This window comes from Paroedura picta, chromosome 2, assembly GCF_049243985.1.
Source record: "Paroedura picta isolate Pp20150507F chromosome 2, Ppicta_v3.0, whole genome shotgun sequence".
Taxonomy (NCBI): Eukaryota; Metazoa; Chordata; class Lepidosauria; order Squamata; family Gekkonidae; genus Paroedura; species Paroedura picta.
In genome coordinates this window covers 11,146,487-11,164,783 of record NC_135370.1, presented here as the reverse complement: position 1 = coordinate 11,164,783, position 18,297 = coordinate 11,146,487, and the positions used below count along the sequence as shown (strand labels likewise).

Below are 18,297 nucleotides of genomic sequence, written 5' to 3'. Positions count from 1 at the left end.
AGCAACTAGGGATTGAGAACTTGGAGTGATTCCCAAGCTCATTAGAGAGCAGCTATTTAGCTTTACCACAAACTTCTTGTAATTCTATGTTTAGCAGTCTGTGTTTTATTAAATCAAATGCAAACTTTTCCGGTAACAAATACAAGGAGTCTAAAGAGACTCCTGTAGATTTAGCCACGTAGATGAATGGTATTCAGCTAACAGAAGGAAAATGAGACAATTAGGCTCAGATAGGAAATGCATCTGAAGCCATCTCACTCTCTGTCCATACCATTTTCCTATTTGGTTTGGCCATCTCACTACTCTGAGCTCAACTATGAAGCAAGGATGGTTCACTTACAGTCAGTTTCCCCATAGATCCCAGGTACTTATGGCAAAGTAGAGAGCCAGAATATTTCACAAAGCACATGCAATGGATCCACCCAACACTGTCAAACTTTGGTCAACCGAGAATGGATTCAGGCAGATGGCCGTCTTGGTCTGAAGCAAGAGAACAAAGTTTGAGCCCAGTGACACCTTAAAGACTTATCAGCACAACAAAGTTTGAAATGTGTGGGTGTGCCCCCAATGCTTACCCCAGGAATAAAACTTTGGTGGTGCCCCCGGACTCAAACTCTGTTAATCCATCAACAAAGTAATTTCAATCACAGTTATTGTTTGGAGCAGGGTTAATCAAACTGCGGCCCTCCAGATGTCCATGGACTATAATTCCCATGATCCCTCCAGAGGTCATGGGAATTGTAGTCTATGGACATCTTCTAGAGCAGGGGTAGTCAAACTGCGGCCCTCCAGATGTCCATGGACTACAATTCCCCGGAATTCCTGCCAGCATTTGCTGGCAGGGGCTCCTGGGAATTGTAGTCCATGGACATCTGGAGGGCCACAGTTTGACTACCCCTGTTCTAGAGGGCTGCAGTTCGACTACCCCTGGTTTGGAGTCTGGGAAATTTCTGAGGTTCCACCCTATGCTTTGACCTTCCTGTAGACAAACTCATCACCAGCCTTCTAGTTCTTTGTTAACCGCAGAAACCACATTAAGCAGATTGTTCTAGGGGAAAACATGTCAGCCCAAGGTTACGATTTTCCTTTAAAAGTAGAACGCCTAGCACCTGTGTCTGTGTTTCTTGGCACCCTGCACACACCACCTCCTGTGTGTTGGCCTCTCTCCTTCTTCAAGACCCTGGTCATCTTCATTGGTCCCACAGACTTCTTTGCAATGTGACAGTAACTATCACTCCCCCACCCCTTTCCTTATATATATATCCCCATTCAACCCTGACCTAATTTCTCACGTGTCTGTTTCAAACTTCTGGAGTGTTTGTTGATGTGAAACATCTTCTGGTGCGGTCCCCCAAATGCAAGCAGTAGACGGATGTGACACCTGTCATCCCACACCCAAGGACTGCGCCAATGGATGGGCAGCGGCGCCAGAGCACTGAGGCACACTAAATGCTCTGGTGTCGCTGCCGCCAGTCTTCCGAAGAGGCCAAAGGCAGCCGCAGGAGACTGGGGCAGGGGGGGGGGAGACTGGCAGAGCTGCTCGTTGCTGGGCTGGCCCTGCCCATGCAGCCATGGAAGACAGAAGGTAAGGAGAGGGGATGGGAGGGTGGAGGGAACAAAGATTCTTGCTCCTTACGTTGATATTTCACCTAAGGAGCGAGAATCTTTGTTGGTAGATTTTTTGTACCTGCTTTAAGTTCCTCCCACCTCTTCTGCTTTTCTTTCCTCTTTTGACACCTCCTAGTACCCGACAACCTTGATGCATCCAACATTAGGGAGTTTAGGCTTGTTTTAACCTATTGTGGGGAGAGGCCCAAATTATGCACAATGGCAGAGAATTCTTTCAATTACCATGTTAATAGCTGCAGCATTAAAAGGGGTGGCCCTTTGTCGTGGCTGAAAGCCATTGTCCAGCCAGCGTCACACCAGGTACAGATTTTTATAGTCCGAATAACATGTCGAAATTCTGTCATTATCTGATTAAGCACGTGTACAAAGTTAGATAAACATGTATCCAATCAACTCAAGGCCCCTGCTTATCTTTTTAATCTTGTCCATCTTCAAGTAGATGGTGTGTGTGTGAGGAGGGGCCTTTCCCCCTGCATCAGGAAAGCTGCCAAGGCACCTTGCAGATATCTTTGTACAAAGTTCACTCTCTTTTCTGTAAAGGCAAGATGCTTTATATGACCATTTATGCACTGGGAACTTCACTGCCCCAGCTCCTGTGCAGGAGCACAAATTGGGGGCAGATGAGGTGCACCAGTCCAAATGCTCCCCCGTGTGGGTACAGGAAGAGGTGGGGCAACCTGCCATGACTAAAACTCCAGCCTGCAGCCCGGCATGAAACCTCCAGTGCATAAACGGTCTAAGAGGGAAAACCCTGATGGTCACTCCATCAACCTGGCAGGCTATAATTCACTGAAGCCAGTAATCTTAGTGGATGCTGCTGCGTCTAACTGTGGTTCAAAGTTTTAATCTGTTTTTATATTCTTTTGTATGTGGAATAGACTGGTTTTACAGAGTTTAAATTTCTGTACGTCCAAGAGAGGCATTATATAAATCTATTAATAAATAATAAAATCCACTTACAATTGGTTTCTTTAGAGTTTCTGGAGATTCATTATCCCATATTTTCTTCTCCTGTCCAAAATATGAAGCAGAAAGAGATAAATATTTGAGAAAATGGATTTTGAAATATTCCTCCTTCCCTGATAATGTAAGATTGTGATTGTTTTTGAGCGGTTTGTCAAAATTGTTCACATAGCAGACTTCTGTCTTATTCTCTTTTTAAATTCATCGATCAATAGATGTATGGCTTATGGGCTATTATTAAAACCTAATAAAACTGAGTATTCTGCCAGATTTTTAAAGGTAAAATTGCAGTTTTATTACCTGTTAGTGCTGAGCAGAAAGACCCTTACAAGTCACAGGCGAAAAGTTTTATAATATCAGAAGAGAATATCTTTCCTGCTTCAGTTCTGTACTATGCCTGCTGTCCTTAATTTTCTCATTCAAAATCTCCTCTTTTCATCCCCAGGCATTCTAAGAAACACCTCAGTCCTGCCTCCAAATGAAGAACTTGAGAAAGGACTCAGAAAATTTGTGACAAGGAATGTCTTGAGAAAGGTACTTCACCAAGAGTTTGAATGGCTCTTTTTAAAGTGTGTTCGTGAAACCTTAAGGATGGTGGTGTGACGGGAATAGAAAGGCTTCTTCCTCCCTAGTATCATAGAAGGTGGAGAGAGACTGGCCTGTTTTTCAGATCGATGATGGCCAGCCACTGGAGTACTTATCGGAGCTTCGCCCGGTGACCATCGTCTTCGTCAACCTGCAGTTTCTTGGGAGCGCCAATATCTATCACTTGACAAAGGCCATTCAGGACGCCAACAGCTTTATCACAGGGACAGTCTACCCCTTCCGAGGCAAAATCAACAAGGTCTTCATGTTTGATAAAGTAAGAAGATTTTCAAACAATCGTTCTAAACTGAACGTTATTCATTGCTGGTATCAATGCTGCATTTGCTGGCAGGGGCTCATGGTAATTGTAGTCCACGGACATCTGGAGGGCCGCAGTTTGACTACCCCTGCACTAGATTGTTTATTAAAGAGTAGCAAAATGCCGTCTCTGAAGCACTATGGTTGTTCCATGCGGTGCCACTTTTACTCTGTCACCCGTTTTCACCACGCGATCTTCCTCGGAGGTTTCTAATGGTCAACCAAGAACATTTTTTTTAGTCCACAGAAGATTCTGCGGTGACAAAAAGCAGGGGGAAGGGAGCGGTATTGGGGGAAGCACTATGGATGTTTTAACCACCACAGCAATTCAGAAGCCCAACAAAGGGGGGAAAGTGGAAGAAAGGCGTTTCCCTCCAAAGCAGCTGAGCCATGCTTTCCTAACCCAACACAAGTGGGTTTGCATGAACAAGTAAATAATTGGTGGCATATTTGTGATCTATTAGTTATTAGTACATTGTTCACGCTCTCTGGATTGCATAATGGATTACGGGGGAGGGGGGAATCTGTTGCAATATTAATGGCCAACCAGTTTTAGTGTCACATTGGGCTCCATCCACATCCCCTTTGTCCCATACAGCTGTCCATATAAATCTGGCTTATGAATGCAGGTTTCACAGATGGTGCATAGCTGCTCTTTGAGTCAGCTCTTTATTATATTCCTTTCTTTCCCTCTCCCCAAAGGGCTGCACTTTCCTTTGTGTGTTCGGTCTCCCTGGAGACAAACTGGCGAACGAAAGCTCACAGGCTCTCGACTGTGCCTATAAAATCCACAGGTTCTGTGCACGCTCTCTCATGAAAATTAGGTAAGTAAAGTAAGACTCTAGGGTTGTGCGCCACGTTGTCCGAACCGGCCGCTCCGGGACGCCACGGCCAGCGCCTCACCGTGGGGGGGGAGGGTGCGCGGCCATGCACCCTCCCCCCCCCGTGGTGAGGCGCTGGCTGCGGCGTCCCGGAGCACCCAGTTCCACGGACAACGTGGAGCACAACCCTAATCCCAATCTCAGCTGTATTCACCTGATGCTATTATAGTTGTATTATTGGAATCTGCAAGATCTGCAGTGTGCATGTTTGAACAGAATATGGAGAATGTCCTGCAGGGGGCACCAAAGAAATGTGTGTTTAGCATACTGAGACTGGGAACTTCCTGATATTTTCAAATCATCTCCTCCAGCGCCCTGATTGGCACAATGGAGCCTTCCTGCTCCTTTGAGCATACTTCCTCCCTGCTCACCTCTGGAACAGACAGAATGAACAGAACAGTTAGACAGGTCTTTCTCTCTCTTTCTCCTTTCTCTGCAAAGTTATGTCTCTTCACAACAAAATGTTTTTATTATTTTAAGCACAATCAAGTCAGAGTCCAGTAGCACCTTTAAGATCAACTAGGATTTATTCACGGCGTGAGCTTTCGAGTGCAAGTACTCTTTGTCAGACTAAGAACTGACCGTCATGACAGTGGGAATATTTAAGCAAGTTAATCCTGTTACATTAGTAAACTGTGTAAAGGTATCGCCTGTGCAAGCACTGAGTCATGTCTGACCCTTGGAGTGACGCCCTCCAGCGTTTTCATGGCAGACTCAATACGAGGTGGTTTGCCATTCCCTTCCCCAGTCATTACCGTTTACCCACCAGCAAGCTGGGTACTCATTTTACCGATCTCGGAAGGTTGGAAGGCTGAGTCGACCCTGAGCAGGCTGCTGGGAATGAACTCCCAGCCTCATGGGCAGAGCTTTCAGACTGCATGTCTGCTGCCTTACCACTCTGCGCCATAAGAGGCTCAGTAAACTGTGTAACAGCATCCAAACACAGTCACATGACAACCCCTTGCCAAACCGGGCAGAGAGGAAGAGAAGGCAGTTGTAAGCCACTTTGAGACTCCTTCAGGTAGTAAAAAAGCAGGGTTTCAAAAACCAGCTCTTCTTCTTCTGTTTCCTTTCATGCTGCTGACATCATGCTCCTCTGTTTCTGTCCTAGTGTTGTCTCCATTGGGATCACCAGTGGACCAGTCTTCTGTGGAGTTGTTGGCCATAATGTGAGACATGAATATACAGGTAACACCCTTGTGGGCTGTCTCCTTATTCATTATCCAAGGCAGGCTGTGGAGTTTGTCGGAAGATTATCCCCTGTCTGAAATCCTGTAGCTTCTCCTCGCTCATCTGTCTAGAGCAGGGGTAGTCAAACTGCGGCCCTCCAGATGTCCATGGACTACAATTCCCGCAAGCCCCTGCCAGCATTCGCTGGCAGGGGCTCCTGGGTTTGACTACCCCTGGTCTAGAGAGCCTGCCTGGCGTAGTGGTTAAGAGAGGTGGCTTTAATCTGGAGAGCCAGGTTTAATTCCCCGCTCCTCCACATGCAGCCAGCTAGGTGATTCTGGGCCTAGCCATAGTCTTATTGGAAGCTGTTCTCACAGAGCAATTTCTCTCAGAGCCCTATGTGCCTCACCTACCTCACGGTGTGTCTGTGGTGTGCTTTGAGACTCCTTCAAGCAGTGAAAAGCGGAATATAAATACAAACTCTTCTTCTTTGATGTTTCATTCAACTTTCTCCATCATGCTTATGTTCTTTTTCTATTTATAATACATTTTTAATTTTTTTTAACAATAACCACTGCTAGTTTTTTAAGTTTTGTGCTCCATGAGTCCATGTGGGGAGCCTGCTGCTGCTTCCATCCAGGGGCGATGATGCATCTTGATGCTGTTGTGTAGAAAAGGAACTCAGCACTAGGGCTGTGTGCGGCAGCGTCTGAATGGGCCGCTCCGGGACGCTGCAGCCAGCGCCTCACCACAGGGGGGGGGAGGGTGCGCGGCCGCGCACCCTCCCCCCCCCCCCCCCCCGTGGTGAGGCGCTGGCTGCGGTGTCCCGGAGCGGCCCATTTGGACGCCGCCAAACACGACCCTATTCAGCACTCTGTTGCGGGACACCTGCAGACTCAACGCTTAACAATATGTATTTGGACTCTAACACAAACTTAAACACAGTTTGCAATTTATCGTGCACTTTTATCCAAAACCTTCTGATCCATTTCCAATTCCACCACATATGGAAAAGAGATCTAATAGTACGTTGACTATTTCCAACATTTACCACCAGCTTGTTTGGACATTTTGCTAATAACCTTAGGTATCCAATAGCACCTGTAAAACATCTTATGCCCATGTTCACGCATTGTGTCGGTTTTACATTTTTTGCACCTTCTTTGTTCCCATTCCCATTCCGTGGCAGTAGGGTTTCTCAGCTGGGGGGGGGAGGGGGGGGAGTGCAGCCCACCCTCCCACCTGGCCCAGCGTTGTTAAACAAGGGCGAGAAGGGCTGCCCTTGTTGATTAGGGTAACCTGCCCATACCCTTGGCTCTGTTTGCTTGTGTTACTCACCAATGAGAAATGCTGTGATGTATCAGGAGCTGATGGAGAACTGTGATCCAGGCCACCCTGTTGTTCACATTTCCTGTGATTCTAGTCATTGGTCGGAAAGTGAACCTGGCTGCACGGATGATGATGTATCATCCGGGGTTAGTGACCTGCGATGAAATCATCTACGCGGAATCCAAGTTGCCGTACTATTTCTTTCAAGTGCTCCCAGATTCAGAAATGAAAGGAATCCGGAACCCTGGACCAATCTATAAATATCTTGTCACCGAGAGAACGTAAGTACCACCTCCCTATAATGCTGGGTGAGGGAAGTTTGTTTGGGCGGAACAGATGTTCCAGTGGTTGACACAGACCCCAGTGAGGGGCGTCCCACAGTGGTGGCCAAACCGTCGATCTTCAGATGTTTGTTAACTACAATTCCCATAAGCCCCTGCCAGCATGGTGCTGGGCAAGGGCTCATGGGAATTGTAGACCATGGATATCTGGAGAGCCACAGTTTGGCCACCCCTGAGGGTTGAAAGAACTCTGCCCCTAACAGACTGCGCTTCTTAGGCTGCCCATGGAGATGGTGAGTTCCCCCTCACTGGCCATCATTAAGCAGAGACTTATCAGGGCCTGGAAGATAGGAAGAAGGAATGGGAAGGCGACTGTAAGCCGCTTTGAGCCTCCTTCGGGTAGGGAAAAGCGGCATATAAGAACCAACTCTTCTTCTTCTTCTTATCATGGATGCTCAGGGGTAGTCAAACTGCGGCGCTCCAGATGTCCATGGACTACAATTCCCATGAGCCCCTGCCACCATTCATGGATGCTCAGGGGTAGTCAAACTGCGGCGCTCCAGATGTCCATGGACTATGATTCCCATGAGCCCCTGCCAGCATTCGCTGGCAGGGGTTCATGGGAATTGTAGTCCATGGACATCTGGAGCGCCGCAGTTTGACTACCCCTGCTTTAGGCTGATTCTGCACTGAGCAGGGGGTTGTACTTGAAGAAAAAAAGGTGCCCACTCATTCCCCCCAAAATTGTAATTGTATTAAATATGGGAAAAAAGCATATAGCTGACATGACATAAACAAATATAAAGAAATCCCACAAAGACTGTAAACAAACTGTAAAAAGTAAAAAAATGGAACCTTTACAGAGCTAGTAACAACAAGGAACTTCCTTGCAAAAGAAAGGCATGGCAACCACGATTCCGCACAAGCTGGAACAGACAATAGATAATTGAGCATTAAACCAATAACAGCAAGTGATTTCCTTGCGGCGAAAACATGTAGTAATGATGGCCGTTAGTTCCTTTGAGTGGGCACCTCTTTTCTTTGGCTCCTTTTCTTCAATGGCTGAAACAAGCCTTCTAAGCAGTCCTCCGACCTGCCTACTGAAACTCCCTTCTTGAAGAAGGCTGTATGTTGAACGGATTGCATGTGCTGAAGTTTCCCTCAGATATTGCTGCTTTCTCGGGGGAAGCTCTGCTCCATTCAAAGGTGCTCCACTCCTTCTGTTTTTTTCAAGAATTTTCTTCAGCCCTTGGCTATTCGAACATCCTCTAATGCAGGGGTAGTCAAACTGCGGCCCTCCAGAAGTCCATGGACTACAACTCCCACGAGCCCCTGCCAGCGACCGCTGGCAGGGGCTCATGGGAATTGTAGTCCATGGACCTCTGGAGGGCTGCAGTTTGACTACCCCTACTGTAATATGTGCTGCAAGGCAGAGCCTGTGAGACTTAAACTGGTGTTTTTTTTCCTTGCTCCCTCTTTTTAGAATGCTCGGCAAGGCATATCTGACCAAGCAGCGATATGAAGAGTATCCTTTACTGGGTAGGTGGAGCTCTAACATCCTGTGATATTTTGTCCCTCTTAATAAAACAGTAAGAAGGGCTTAGGGGGAGGAGTTAGGGCGGGCTCTGTCCGGGATGAGGAAGGGTGCCGATTGGTCCCTTCCTCTGGACAGACCATCGGCGGGGCCAATCGGCAGGCGCTTTGCCTCTCCGATTGGCCTCTCCGATTCCTGCTCTGCCAACAAGGGAGCAACTGCGAGCGCCTCCACCGCAAAGCACCTCCGCCGCGTCAGGCCGTCGGCCAGGGAGCCCCCGCCAGCCGCACTGCGCGCGGCTGCCGGGGGCTGCCTGGCCTAGCGCCCGCTGTATTGTGATTACAGCGGGCTTGCTTACTAGTACAATATAATACAGATGGCAAAAAACGTTGTCCCCTAAGACAATACTTGACAGAAGTAGCATGGGGGAACCAGATGTTCGGCATCAAGAAATTTGGGTGCCAGCAGGAGAGGGGACCTAGCACTGGCCCCAACCAGAAACCTGGCGGAAGAGCTCTGTTTTGCAAGCCCTCCAGAAAGCAGAAAGTTCTCAGACTGCCTGGAGCTCCCCAGGGGGTTCATTCCATCAGGTAGTGGCCAGGACCAAAAAAGCCCTGGCCCTGGTCGAGGCCAGGCGAGCCTCCCTAGGGCCAGGAATGGTCAATGTTGGAACCTGTAGAGTGCAAGGCCCATAATTCTAGATCACTTGGGCCAAAGGGCACATAAAGATGTTAAAAAGAGTAGGGGAGACCACCACTCCCTGGGGAACTCTACACGGGAGCAAGCAGGAACACGACAACTCATCCCCCACTGCAACTCTCTGTCACTGGTCTTGGAGAAAGGAGCATATCCAGCGCAAAGCTGTGCCCTGTATTCCCGTTCCAGCGAGGCAATGGGCTAACAACTCGTGGTCGACCACATCAAATGTGGCCGACAGGTCTAACAAAACAAGGATAGCTGAACCACCTCAATCCAATTGGCATCAGAGATCATCCAAAAGGGTGACCAACACCCCACAGTCGGGACGGAAGCCAGACTGGTATGGGTCGAGAGTTGAGGTTTCCTCTAAGTATTCCAGGAGCTAGCACCTTCCCAAGAACGCCAAATGTGAGACTGGGCGGTAGTTGGCAGGGTCCCGTGGATCTAGAGATGGTTTCTTAAGGAGAGGGCGGACCACCGCCTCCTTGAGCAGCTCAGGGAACTCCCCAGTAGAAAGGGAGAGATTAACAATATCCCTGAGCTGACCGCCTATCCCCTGGCCACCTCCCTTGAGGAGCCAAGATGGGCAGGGATCAAGGGAGCAAGTGGTAGTCCTCACCGACCCCAGCAGCTTGTCCACTTTGGCTAAATTGAGCCTCCTGAAGCCATCAAACGTCACCTCCAAAGACAGCCAACAGGCTTCCAGTTCCCTTTCTGTATCCAATGTGACAGGGAGGTCACGGCAGAGAGATAAGACTCTCTCACGCAAAGAAGCTCTCAAAGGCCTCACAGCCTAAATCCGAATTCCTAGAAATTTGGTGCCCCGCCTCGAGAGCAGTAAGAGACCTAATCAACCTAAACAATTGGGCCAGGCAGGAGCTTGTGGACGTAATTTCCATGGTAAAGAAGTCACGTTTTGCCACGCTCTCACAAGCGAGCCATAAGATGTTCCTGTCACTTTGTCTCCACCACACCTGCTCTAGTGTTCTATTTCTGTGACCTCATTGATTTGTTCCAGAGGGAAGCCACATGCCAACCACGAGCCCCCCCTCCAGCACAGGCCTCCAGCGTGGTGTAGAGGGTAAAGAGCAGCGGACTCTAATCTGAGGAACCAGATTTGATTTTCCACTCCTCCACTTGCAGCCAGTTGGGTGACCTTGGGCTCCTCACAGTCCTGCTCCCACATAGCAGTTCTGTCAGAGCTCTCCCAGCCCCACCAACCTCACAGGGAGTCCGTTGTGAGGAGAGGAATGGAAAGGTGTTTGTAAACCACTCCTTTGGGTAGTGAAAAGCAGGGTATAAATGAACAATTCTTCTTTCCTGAAACATGAGGGAGGCGCCACGAGGAGGAACAATGTTCAGGGGTCCTAACAGGGGTAGGTCAGAGGGCTGCATGTGACTGCTGAGCCACTGTTTTCTTTGGGATTTGTCCAGAAGGGACCTCTAGTCTCATTGGGTGGGAAGACGCTGCAAGAAAGAGAGAGATCAGCAAGCAAGGGGATTTGGGGGCCATGTTAGACGGTGCCACCCCATGGGATGCTGCTAGTCTTCACATGTTACTGAAGAAGCATCGCCAGACAAAGTCACCCATGTTTAATTATCCAGGATGGATTAGGAGAAGTAGCCCTTGCCTTAGGGGGGCATTTCAGCCTCTCTTTTTTATGTTTGGCCAAGTTATTTTACATTTTGGACAGTCCCAATTTTTGTCAACTTTTTAAATGGCTGGAGTAAATGGTCCAGCAATCGCAGAACTGCTGGGGCTACTGCAGGGGCTTTAACCACTCCCAGAGGCTCTGCTTTTGTGGTAGAGCTATTATGGAAACTGTAATGCATGTGGGCCATTCACGCCACTAATCCTTATGCAAATAAGGGCAAACTGTACAATCGCAGCCAATCATGATGTGTATTTGAACTCTCTAAAAGGACCAATGAACTGCCTCCGCTTAGGACCAATCAGGTTCTTTGGTGGCCAATCCAAAGTATATATAAATTCATGTTGTGCCTGTGTTTCCTGTTTGGTGTTTGGACTTGGTGTTGGATTGAATAACAGAGCTGATTGTTTTCAAAGAATTGCATGATCTGTGATACTGAACTCGCAGACTCTTCAGAAACTATGCCCCACATTGCATTTAGTTATTTGTACTAATCTATAAGAGCAAAACAGAGCCTCTTGTGGCACAGGGTGGTAAGGCAGCTGACATGTTGTCTGAAGCTCTGGGCATGAGGCTGGGAGTTTGATCCCAGCAGCCGGCTCAAGGTTGACTCAGCCTTCCATCCTTCCGAGGTTGGTAAAATGAGGACCCAGCTTGCTGGGGGGTAAACAGTAACGACCGGGGAAGGCACTGGCAAACCACCCCATATTGAGTCTGCCATGAAAACGCTGGAGGGCGTCACCCCAAGGGTCAGACATGACTCGGTGCTTGCACAGGGGATACCTTTACCTTATAAGAGCAAAATCTATTGAGCAGGTTTCCTCACTTGTTCATGAGATTATTTTTTATTTCATTTCTAGGTTGCCCTTCCCTGGCCTGCCAGCTCACGGCAGATTACAACCAGCAATTTACAATCTTAACCATTAGTAGCACTAATATTTGGGAAAAGCCCCAGTGGGTGGAGTGTGGGTTGCAGAGAGTGTCCAGCCTCAATTTCTGGCCAGCTGGCCACGCTCTGCGGGCCAATCAGGGCACGGCCAATGAAGCTGGCCACACCCTGATTGGGACAGTCTTTGGAGGGTCCGCCCCCACACAGCCATGATAGGTGCTCCATTAAGGCTGGAAATGGAGCCCAGTCACCCTTCATGGTCCACTATCCATGCCAGTGGCCACTATCCATGGCGTCCATGGTAGGTGCTCCATTGAGGCCGCAGGCCACTATCCCTAGGTGGCCACACGGCTCTCTGCGATTATCTCTGCGCACAAGCCTGGCTGCTGGGGGGAGCACGTCAGCAGTGCCCGGCCTTCCCCGCCACAGACACTAGACTCCAGCCCCGACCTTGGGACCCCCGCCATCCACCAGCACACCTACAATCAATGGTATTCCGCCATTGTGTGCCCCGCTCTAGAGCCCATTGCATTCCTCGATGCAACGGGCTCTGTGGCTAGTAAAACAGTAAATATCCTTTAAAAAAAAAACAATCCACCCCCCCCTTTCCAAGCCAGTTCTCACCCCCCTGACCCTGCCCACCCCCAGTCATCATATCTATGGGAGCTGTTTCAGTTGGGCACTCAGAGTAGGGGCAAGATCTGCTTCCTTCCACCTGGCCTCAGCCAAATGCCTGGGGAAGAATTCCATCTTGCAAGACCTTCAGAACTTTGCTAGCTCTCTCAGGCCCCTCGGTTCTTCCGGGAGCCCATTCCGTCAGGCAGAATTATCCGTTATGTCTGTCAAGATCCTGTTTGCAAGTTCACATGTTCTTGGCATGAGCTGTTTTTCTACCTTGCCTTGTCGTGTTGGTTAACTGACCTGCCATGTGTTGATAGTTCATCTTTTGCACTGACCTGTTTCTGTGGCTTGTTCTTTGGTTCTGTTATGTGATGTGTTCGAGCCCGTCTGAGCTGACCCCAATCACTGGTGTGGTGAATTTCCACAGAACTCTCTCCCCTGTTATCTCCTGCCCTGGCCTTGGGTAGCTGAAGGAAATGACTTGGAATGTTGTGTCACGTGTCATGGCTTCCACAGGCTTTTAGTGTGCAAACGCTACTGGAGTTTTGCACCTGGCCCTCGCGCACCAAGATTCAAAACAGGGGGAGGGGGCTTGGGTGCCCATGTAGGTATGCTGGCTTAATTGTAATTCACTTTCAGCAAGGAGATTCCTTGCCCCTGTCCGTAAATGTTTTCACTTAAGAGATTTCCTTTGCACCAAAGAGTCTGCGTGTGAGAATTTCAACTGGCTCTGACAATATCTTCTACCTGTTGATGATAGATGTGTTACTTTGTCTGTGGTAAAGTTTAGATTTTATGCCCTTACAATTAGACTAGGATTTCTCAAACGGGGTTTCATTAAATCCTGGGGTTTCTTGATAGCTCTCGAAGGGTTTCCCAAATGGGTGGGAGTTAATTAATTTTTAATATCTATTTTTTAAAATTGTCAAACATTTATTGAGTGGTGTGACCATAAATGGTCATGTCAACCCACCACTCCTCCCAAAATAGCCAATGATGGGCCTGGAGTGGGTGGGAAGGGGTGAGTCCCTGGGTGGGCATGTACCCAGCTACGCGGTCTAGCCATATTCTGCACAATTGTGCTACTTTGGGGGTTTGTCAAAGCCTGGTGCATGTTTCAATGGTAAAAAATTGAGAAAGGTTGAATAAAGACACAACATGCCCCAGTCCTTCCCTAGGTCCACCTCCAGGCAAGAAATGGGAGGTCACTTCCAAGACCCATGAGTCATTAGAACAGGGATAGTCAAACTGCGGCCCTCCAGATGTCCATGGACTACAATTCCCAGGAGCCCCCTGCCAGCAAACGCTGGCAGGGGGCTCCTGGGAATTGTAGTCCATGGACATCTGGAGGGCCGCAGTTTGACTACCCCTGCATTAGAAGAAGCTTTGGAATAGAGAGGGGTTCAACAAATGTTACCTATATTGCTATTTTAAAGATATCTTAATTGTTTTATTGTTTTCCCCCAGGAAGGAAAAGAGAAACAGATCTCTTTGAAGTCACACTGGAAAATTTCAAAGTCTCCCGGAAAAGCCATATCATGTTGTATGAAGGCCTCTTTGGATACGGGAAAAGCCAGTTAATGGCTGAAATTGCCTACATGGGGCAAACGGCTGGCCAAAAGTTAGTATGTTTCTCCTCCCTTGGTTGCACGTTCCAAGCCACATTGGGAGCCGACATTCTGTTCCTCAAACCACTGATCACTCCCTAGGCTGGAATAGACCGTAGCAGTACAGTGTTTCCTTATCACCGTCCTGAGCCAAGCACTTCTGTTCAGAGCCACCATCCATCCGTTTTCTAGGTTTACCAATGAACTGGGAAAAAATTACTGCTGATGTAATTTAGCTGTGTTTTGTCCTCCAAAAGCATGGTCAGTTTTTATACTAACTATTTCCAGTGCAAGGTAATAATGCTCTGCATCAAGCACTTGCACATTGGTTGCCCCACAGATGAAGACATGAAACTGCCTTCTATTGAATCAGATCCTGCATCCGCCGAAGTCAGTATTGTCTCCTCTGACTGGCGATGCTCTCCAGGGTGTAAGGCAGAGGTCTTCTACTGCCAGATCTTTTAACTGGAGATGCCAGGAATTGAACTAGGGAACTTCTGCATATCTGGCAGATGCTCTGCCATTGAGCCGCAGTGCCCTTACAGATGGTGGATAGCATGGGGGCCATCCATACTTTCATGGGGAGGGCACTCCATAATGCTAGAGCTGCCACTGAAAAAGACTAGGCCAGTGTTGTGGTGGATTGGGCAACCTGAAGGCATGGCTAAGAAGCAGCCCTGTAGGGTGGGGAACTCCTGGAGGTTTGAGAGTCAGCTGGGGGAGGGTGGGATTTATAGAGAGGAAGGACCTTGGTGGAGTGTAATGCCATAGAGTTAGGGATGCCAGCCTCCAGGTGGGGCCTGGGGATCTCCCAGAATTACAGCTCATCTCCAGACTACAGAGATCAGTTCCCCTCGAGAAAATGGATGTTTTGAGGGGTGGACTGTATGGCATTGTCCTCCCAAAATGCACAGGAATTTCCCAATCTCAACTTGGCAGCCCTAGAGTCAGCCCCACCCCCACCCCAAGCAGCCATTTCCTTTAGGGAAAGCGATCTCTGTAGTTTGGAGATGAATTTTAATTTCAGGAGCCAACTGGAATTTGATAACCCTACGACCCTGGGATAATCAGAGGTAGTGAGTATGCTCATAAGAATTACGACATAAAAGCATCACTGCAGATAAAAGCATCACTGCAGACGATTTCTGATCGATGGGGGACACAAATCTCAGGCATACATTCAAAGAGACCCTTGTGCCTGATGCTGTTAGCCAACTAGTGTTCCCCTGGCTACTCAGTGGAGCAGTGGGAGCAAAATGAGGGGTGGCAGTGGTCACACAGTTCTCTAGGACCTTGCCAGCGCTCTATAGTTAAAAAACAGCCATAGGTTTCACACAGCAGTCTAGGAATGCCTTATGGCGTTTAACCATAGAGATCTAAGGAATTCCTAGACTGCCTGATAGCTGATAGCGTCAGGCACAAGGGTCTCATTGAATGTATTCCTGAGATTTGTGTCCTATGTGCTTTGGTTTCACATGACATTCTAGGAATTCCTTAAAGAAAATTTTTTTTGCTTTATTGATAATACATTTCCATGTTAACAAATCTTGTAGTCTTTCAATATAACAAATTTCAACTTCCAGTCACACTTTATACAACATACGGTATGATTTTCACACACTGAGACAAATACAACTACACAAATTTTGAACCACATGTTTAAATCTCATCTGAGGCATGTGCGGCAGCTCCGTGCGTGCGCGTTTGCGTCGCTGGCATGCCGCCGGCGGCGCCTGCTTCTTTTTCCCCCTCTCACTGCGAGGGGGGGGAGGCAGGTGCGGCTGCTGGCGGCCCGGTACTATGGCCTTCACGGCACGGTAACGGGCCGCAGACTGGGGGTTGAGGGCCCCCGTTCTACACTTCCAACATCTCTTGTCAACATCCTGAGACCATTTTTCCAATTTTGACGGAATTCCTTAAATCTTTATGGTTTTGAACCATAGCGATTTAAGGAATTCCTAGACTATCGTATGAAATTGATTTATGCAGTCTCTGCCCCTACCCATAGTCCTACAGGTGGCCAACCAAGTGCTGGCAATCCTACAGTAAATTTCTTAATCTTAGGTTTAATTCCAGTTTGCTGCGTGCTATTGAGGTTGCAACGTGATCATTTCTCGCTTTGTTCTTGTTGCCCCCTTGAAGACGGTTCATTCACATTTTTCTGTATTTATCAGGGTTGTGGCTATGGAATTAGGGAAGATAAATGGATTACAGAAATTCTTCACCATCCAGACCCTCATGGCTATATTCCTGGGGATTGATGCCTGTAAAACCTACGACACCAGGCAGCGCATCCTTCTGAACAAAATCCAAGGACTAATACCAGACTCCTATTTTTGCCTTCTCAACAAGTTATTTCATGTTAAGGTAAAGTTGTAAGTCTGCAGTAATTGTGGAAGAGGAGACATGGGCATCATAGCCAGGGGATGTTGTACGTTTCACATAGGACAATCCAGCTAGAAAAGCACACTGGAAGTGCATTGTCCAGTGCGGGGGTCCTCAACCCCCGGTCCGCGGCCCGGTACCGGGCCGTGAAGGCCATAGTACCGGGCCGCCAGCGGCCGCACCTGCCTCCCCCCCTCCGCAGTGAGAGGGGGGAAAAGAGGCAGGCACCGCCGCCGGCGTGCCAGTGACGCAAACGCGCACGCACAGAGCTGCCGCACATGCGTGTTTGCACCCCCTCCTGGCGAAAACGCGCACGTGTGGCAGCTCTGCGCATGCGCGTTACCGCCACCTAGTGGAGAAAACACGCATGCACGGCGACTGCTCGTGCGCGTTTACATGCAGCTGCGGTGGCCGGGCCGCCGGCTCTCTCCCACCCTCGGAGGTGGTCCCCAACTACAAGAAGGTTGGGGACCGCTAGTCCAGTGTATATGAATGGGTATAAATGGAGGGGCTGAAAAGTGACTCTCGGCATTCTACATGGAGTGCCTCATTGTGCCACTGCCCCAATATGATAACTGACTTAGTTTTTGATGACTGCCCACAGTCTGGCAGGTGAAGCTGTATCAAGGGGGCAATTTTCAAACCTTTTTGAAGTGGGACAACGTATTCCACACAACCTTCTTACTTTCTGAATATAGAACGCGAGTTCTCACAGCGTTTCACATGGGCTCAGTTTCTGTTTGCATCCAGCATTTCTGAGCAGCAGGCTGTCTTCTGTGGCCATTTTGCCCGTGGTACAGAGGCTGACCCAAATCTGCCATCCAGCCTCCCTAATCTGGGCAGAGTTTAAACTGCCATATGTAACAGAGTTGCGCACCAAGCTGCTTAAAAGAAATACAATTCCCAACAGTCTAACCTGTTCTGTCTCTGGGACTGCCTTTTCCATGACATTTCCTAGAGATTTCTCACCTCATTAACCATTAATCAAACTACTACTTGTTTCTGGGATAGTTTCCTACTTCAGAGGAAGTTTCTGAAATGGACAATGAAAAGAGGGATGTGGAGATGGAAGCCATCCTTGTAAAGATTCTTAAGAAGGTAAGCGCTTTTGATCATGCAGAGTGTTATGCTCTCCAAATTATATGCACCAACGGTTAATTTACTAGCAAATTGACATGTTGACTAAAGGCGCAACTACACATTACCCTGGGCTGGCTGCTAGTCAGATGGAGAGACACAATCTTAAGTTCCACACTCCCCAGACGTGAATGAGCACGATGCAGCTGGCACGGCAATTCACAGTGAAAGATGGCTTGGACCTTCCCCTACAACATTTTCTGACCTGAAATGCCCTGGGGAAACGTAACGTTTAGCTCATTCATTTACATATAACGTCCCCCCAATGGGGCAAATAGCACTTCCAACCCACCCAAAGAAGTCTTCTCCTTGCTTAGCGGCCATAGAATCATAGAGTTGGAAGGGACCTCCTAGGTCATCTAGTCCAACCCCCTGCACTATGCAGGACACTCACATCCCAATCGCTCATCCACTGTAACCTGCCACCCTGAACCTTCACAGAATCAGCCTCTCCATCAGATGGCTATCCAGTCTCTGTTTTAAAATTTCCAAAAATGGAGAACCCACCACCTCCCAAGGAAGCCTGTTCCACTGAGAAACTGCTCTAACTGTCAGGAACTTCTTCAGGATGTTTAGACGGAATTTCTTTTCAATTAATTTCATCCCATTGATTCTGG

The 18,297-nt window shown here is 48.4% G+C and overlaps 1 protein-coding gene across 2 annotated transcripts in view; it reads left to right on the top strand.

The window, feature by feature from the left end:
* LOC143829070 (adenylate cyclase type 10-like) overlaps positions 1-18,297 on the top strand; it is a 72,580-nt gene that overhangs the window by 15,570 nt on the left and 38,713 nt on the right. For both annotated transcript variants that reach the window (XM_077319370.1, XM_077319369.1), the window contains 9 exons: positions 3,038-3,126; positions 3,263-3,454; positions 4,198-4,319; positions 5,488-5,564; positions 6,970-7,156; positions 8,640-8,695; positions 14,019-14,172; positions 16,333-16,525; positions 17,555-17,641. In XM_077319370.1, coding sequence (XP_077175485.1) covers positions 3,038-3,126; positions 3,263-3,454; positions 4,198-4,319; positions 5,488-5,564; positions 6,970-7,156; positions 8,640-8,695; positions 14,019-14,172; positions 16,333-16,525; positions 17,555-17,641 — 1,157 coding nt within the window. The remainder of the gene's footprint in view (positions 1-3,037; positions 3,127-3,262; positions 3,455-4,197; positions 4,320-5,487; positions 5,565-6,969; positions 7,157-8,639; positions 8,696-14,018; positions 14,173-16,332; positions 16,526-17,554; positions 17,642-18,297) is intronic.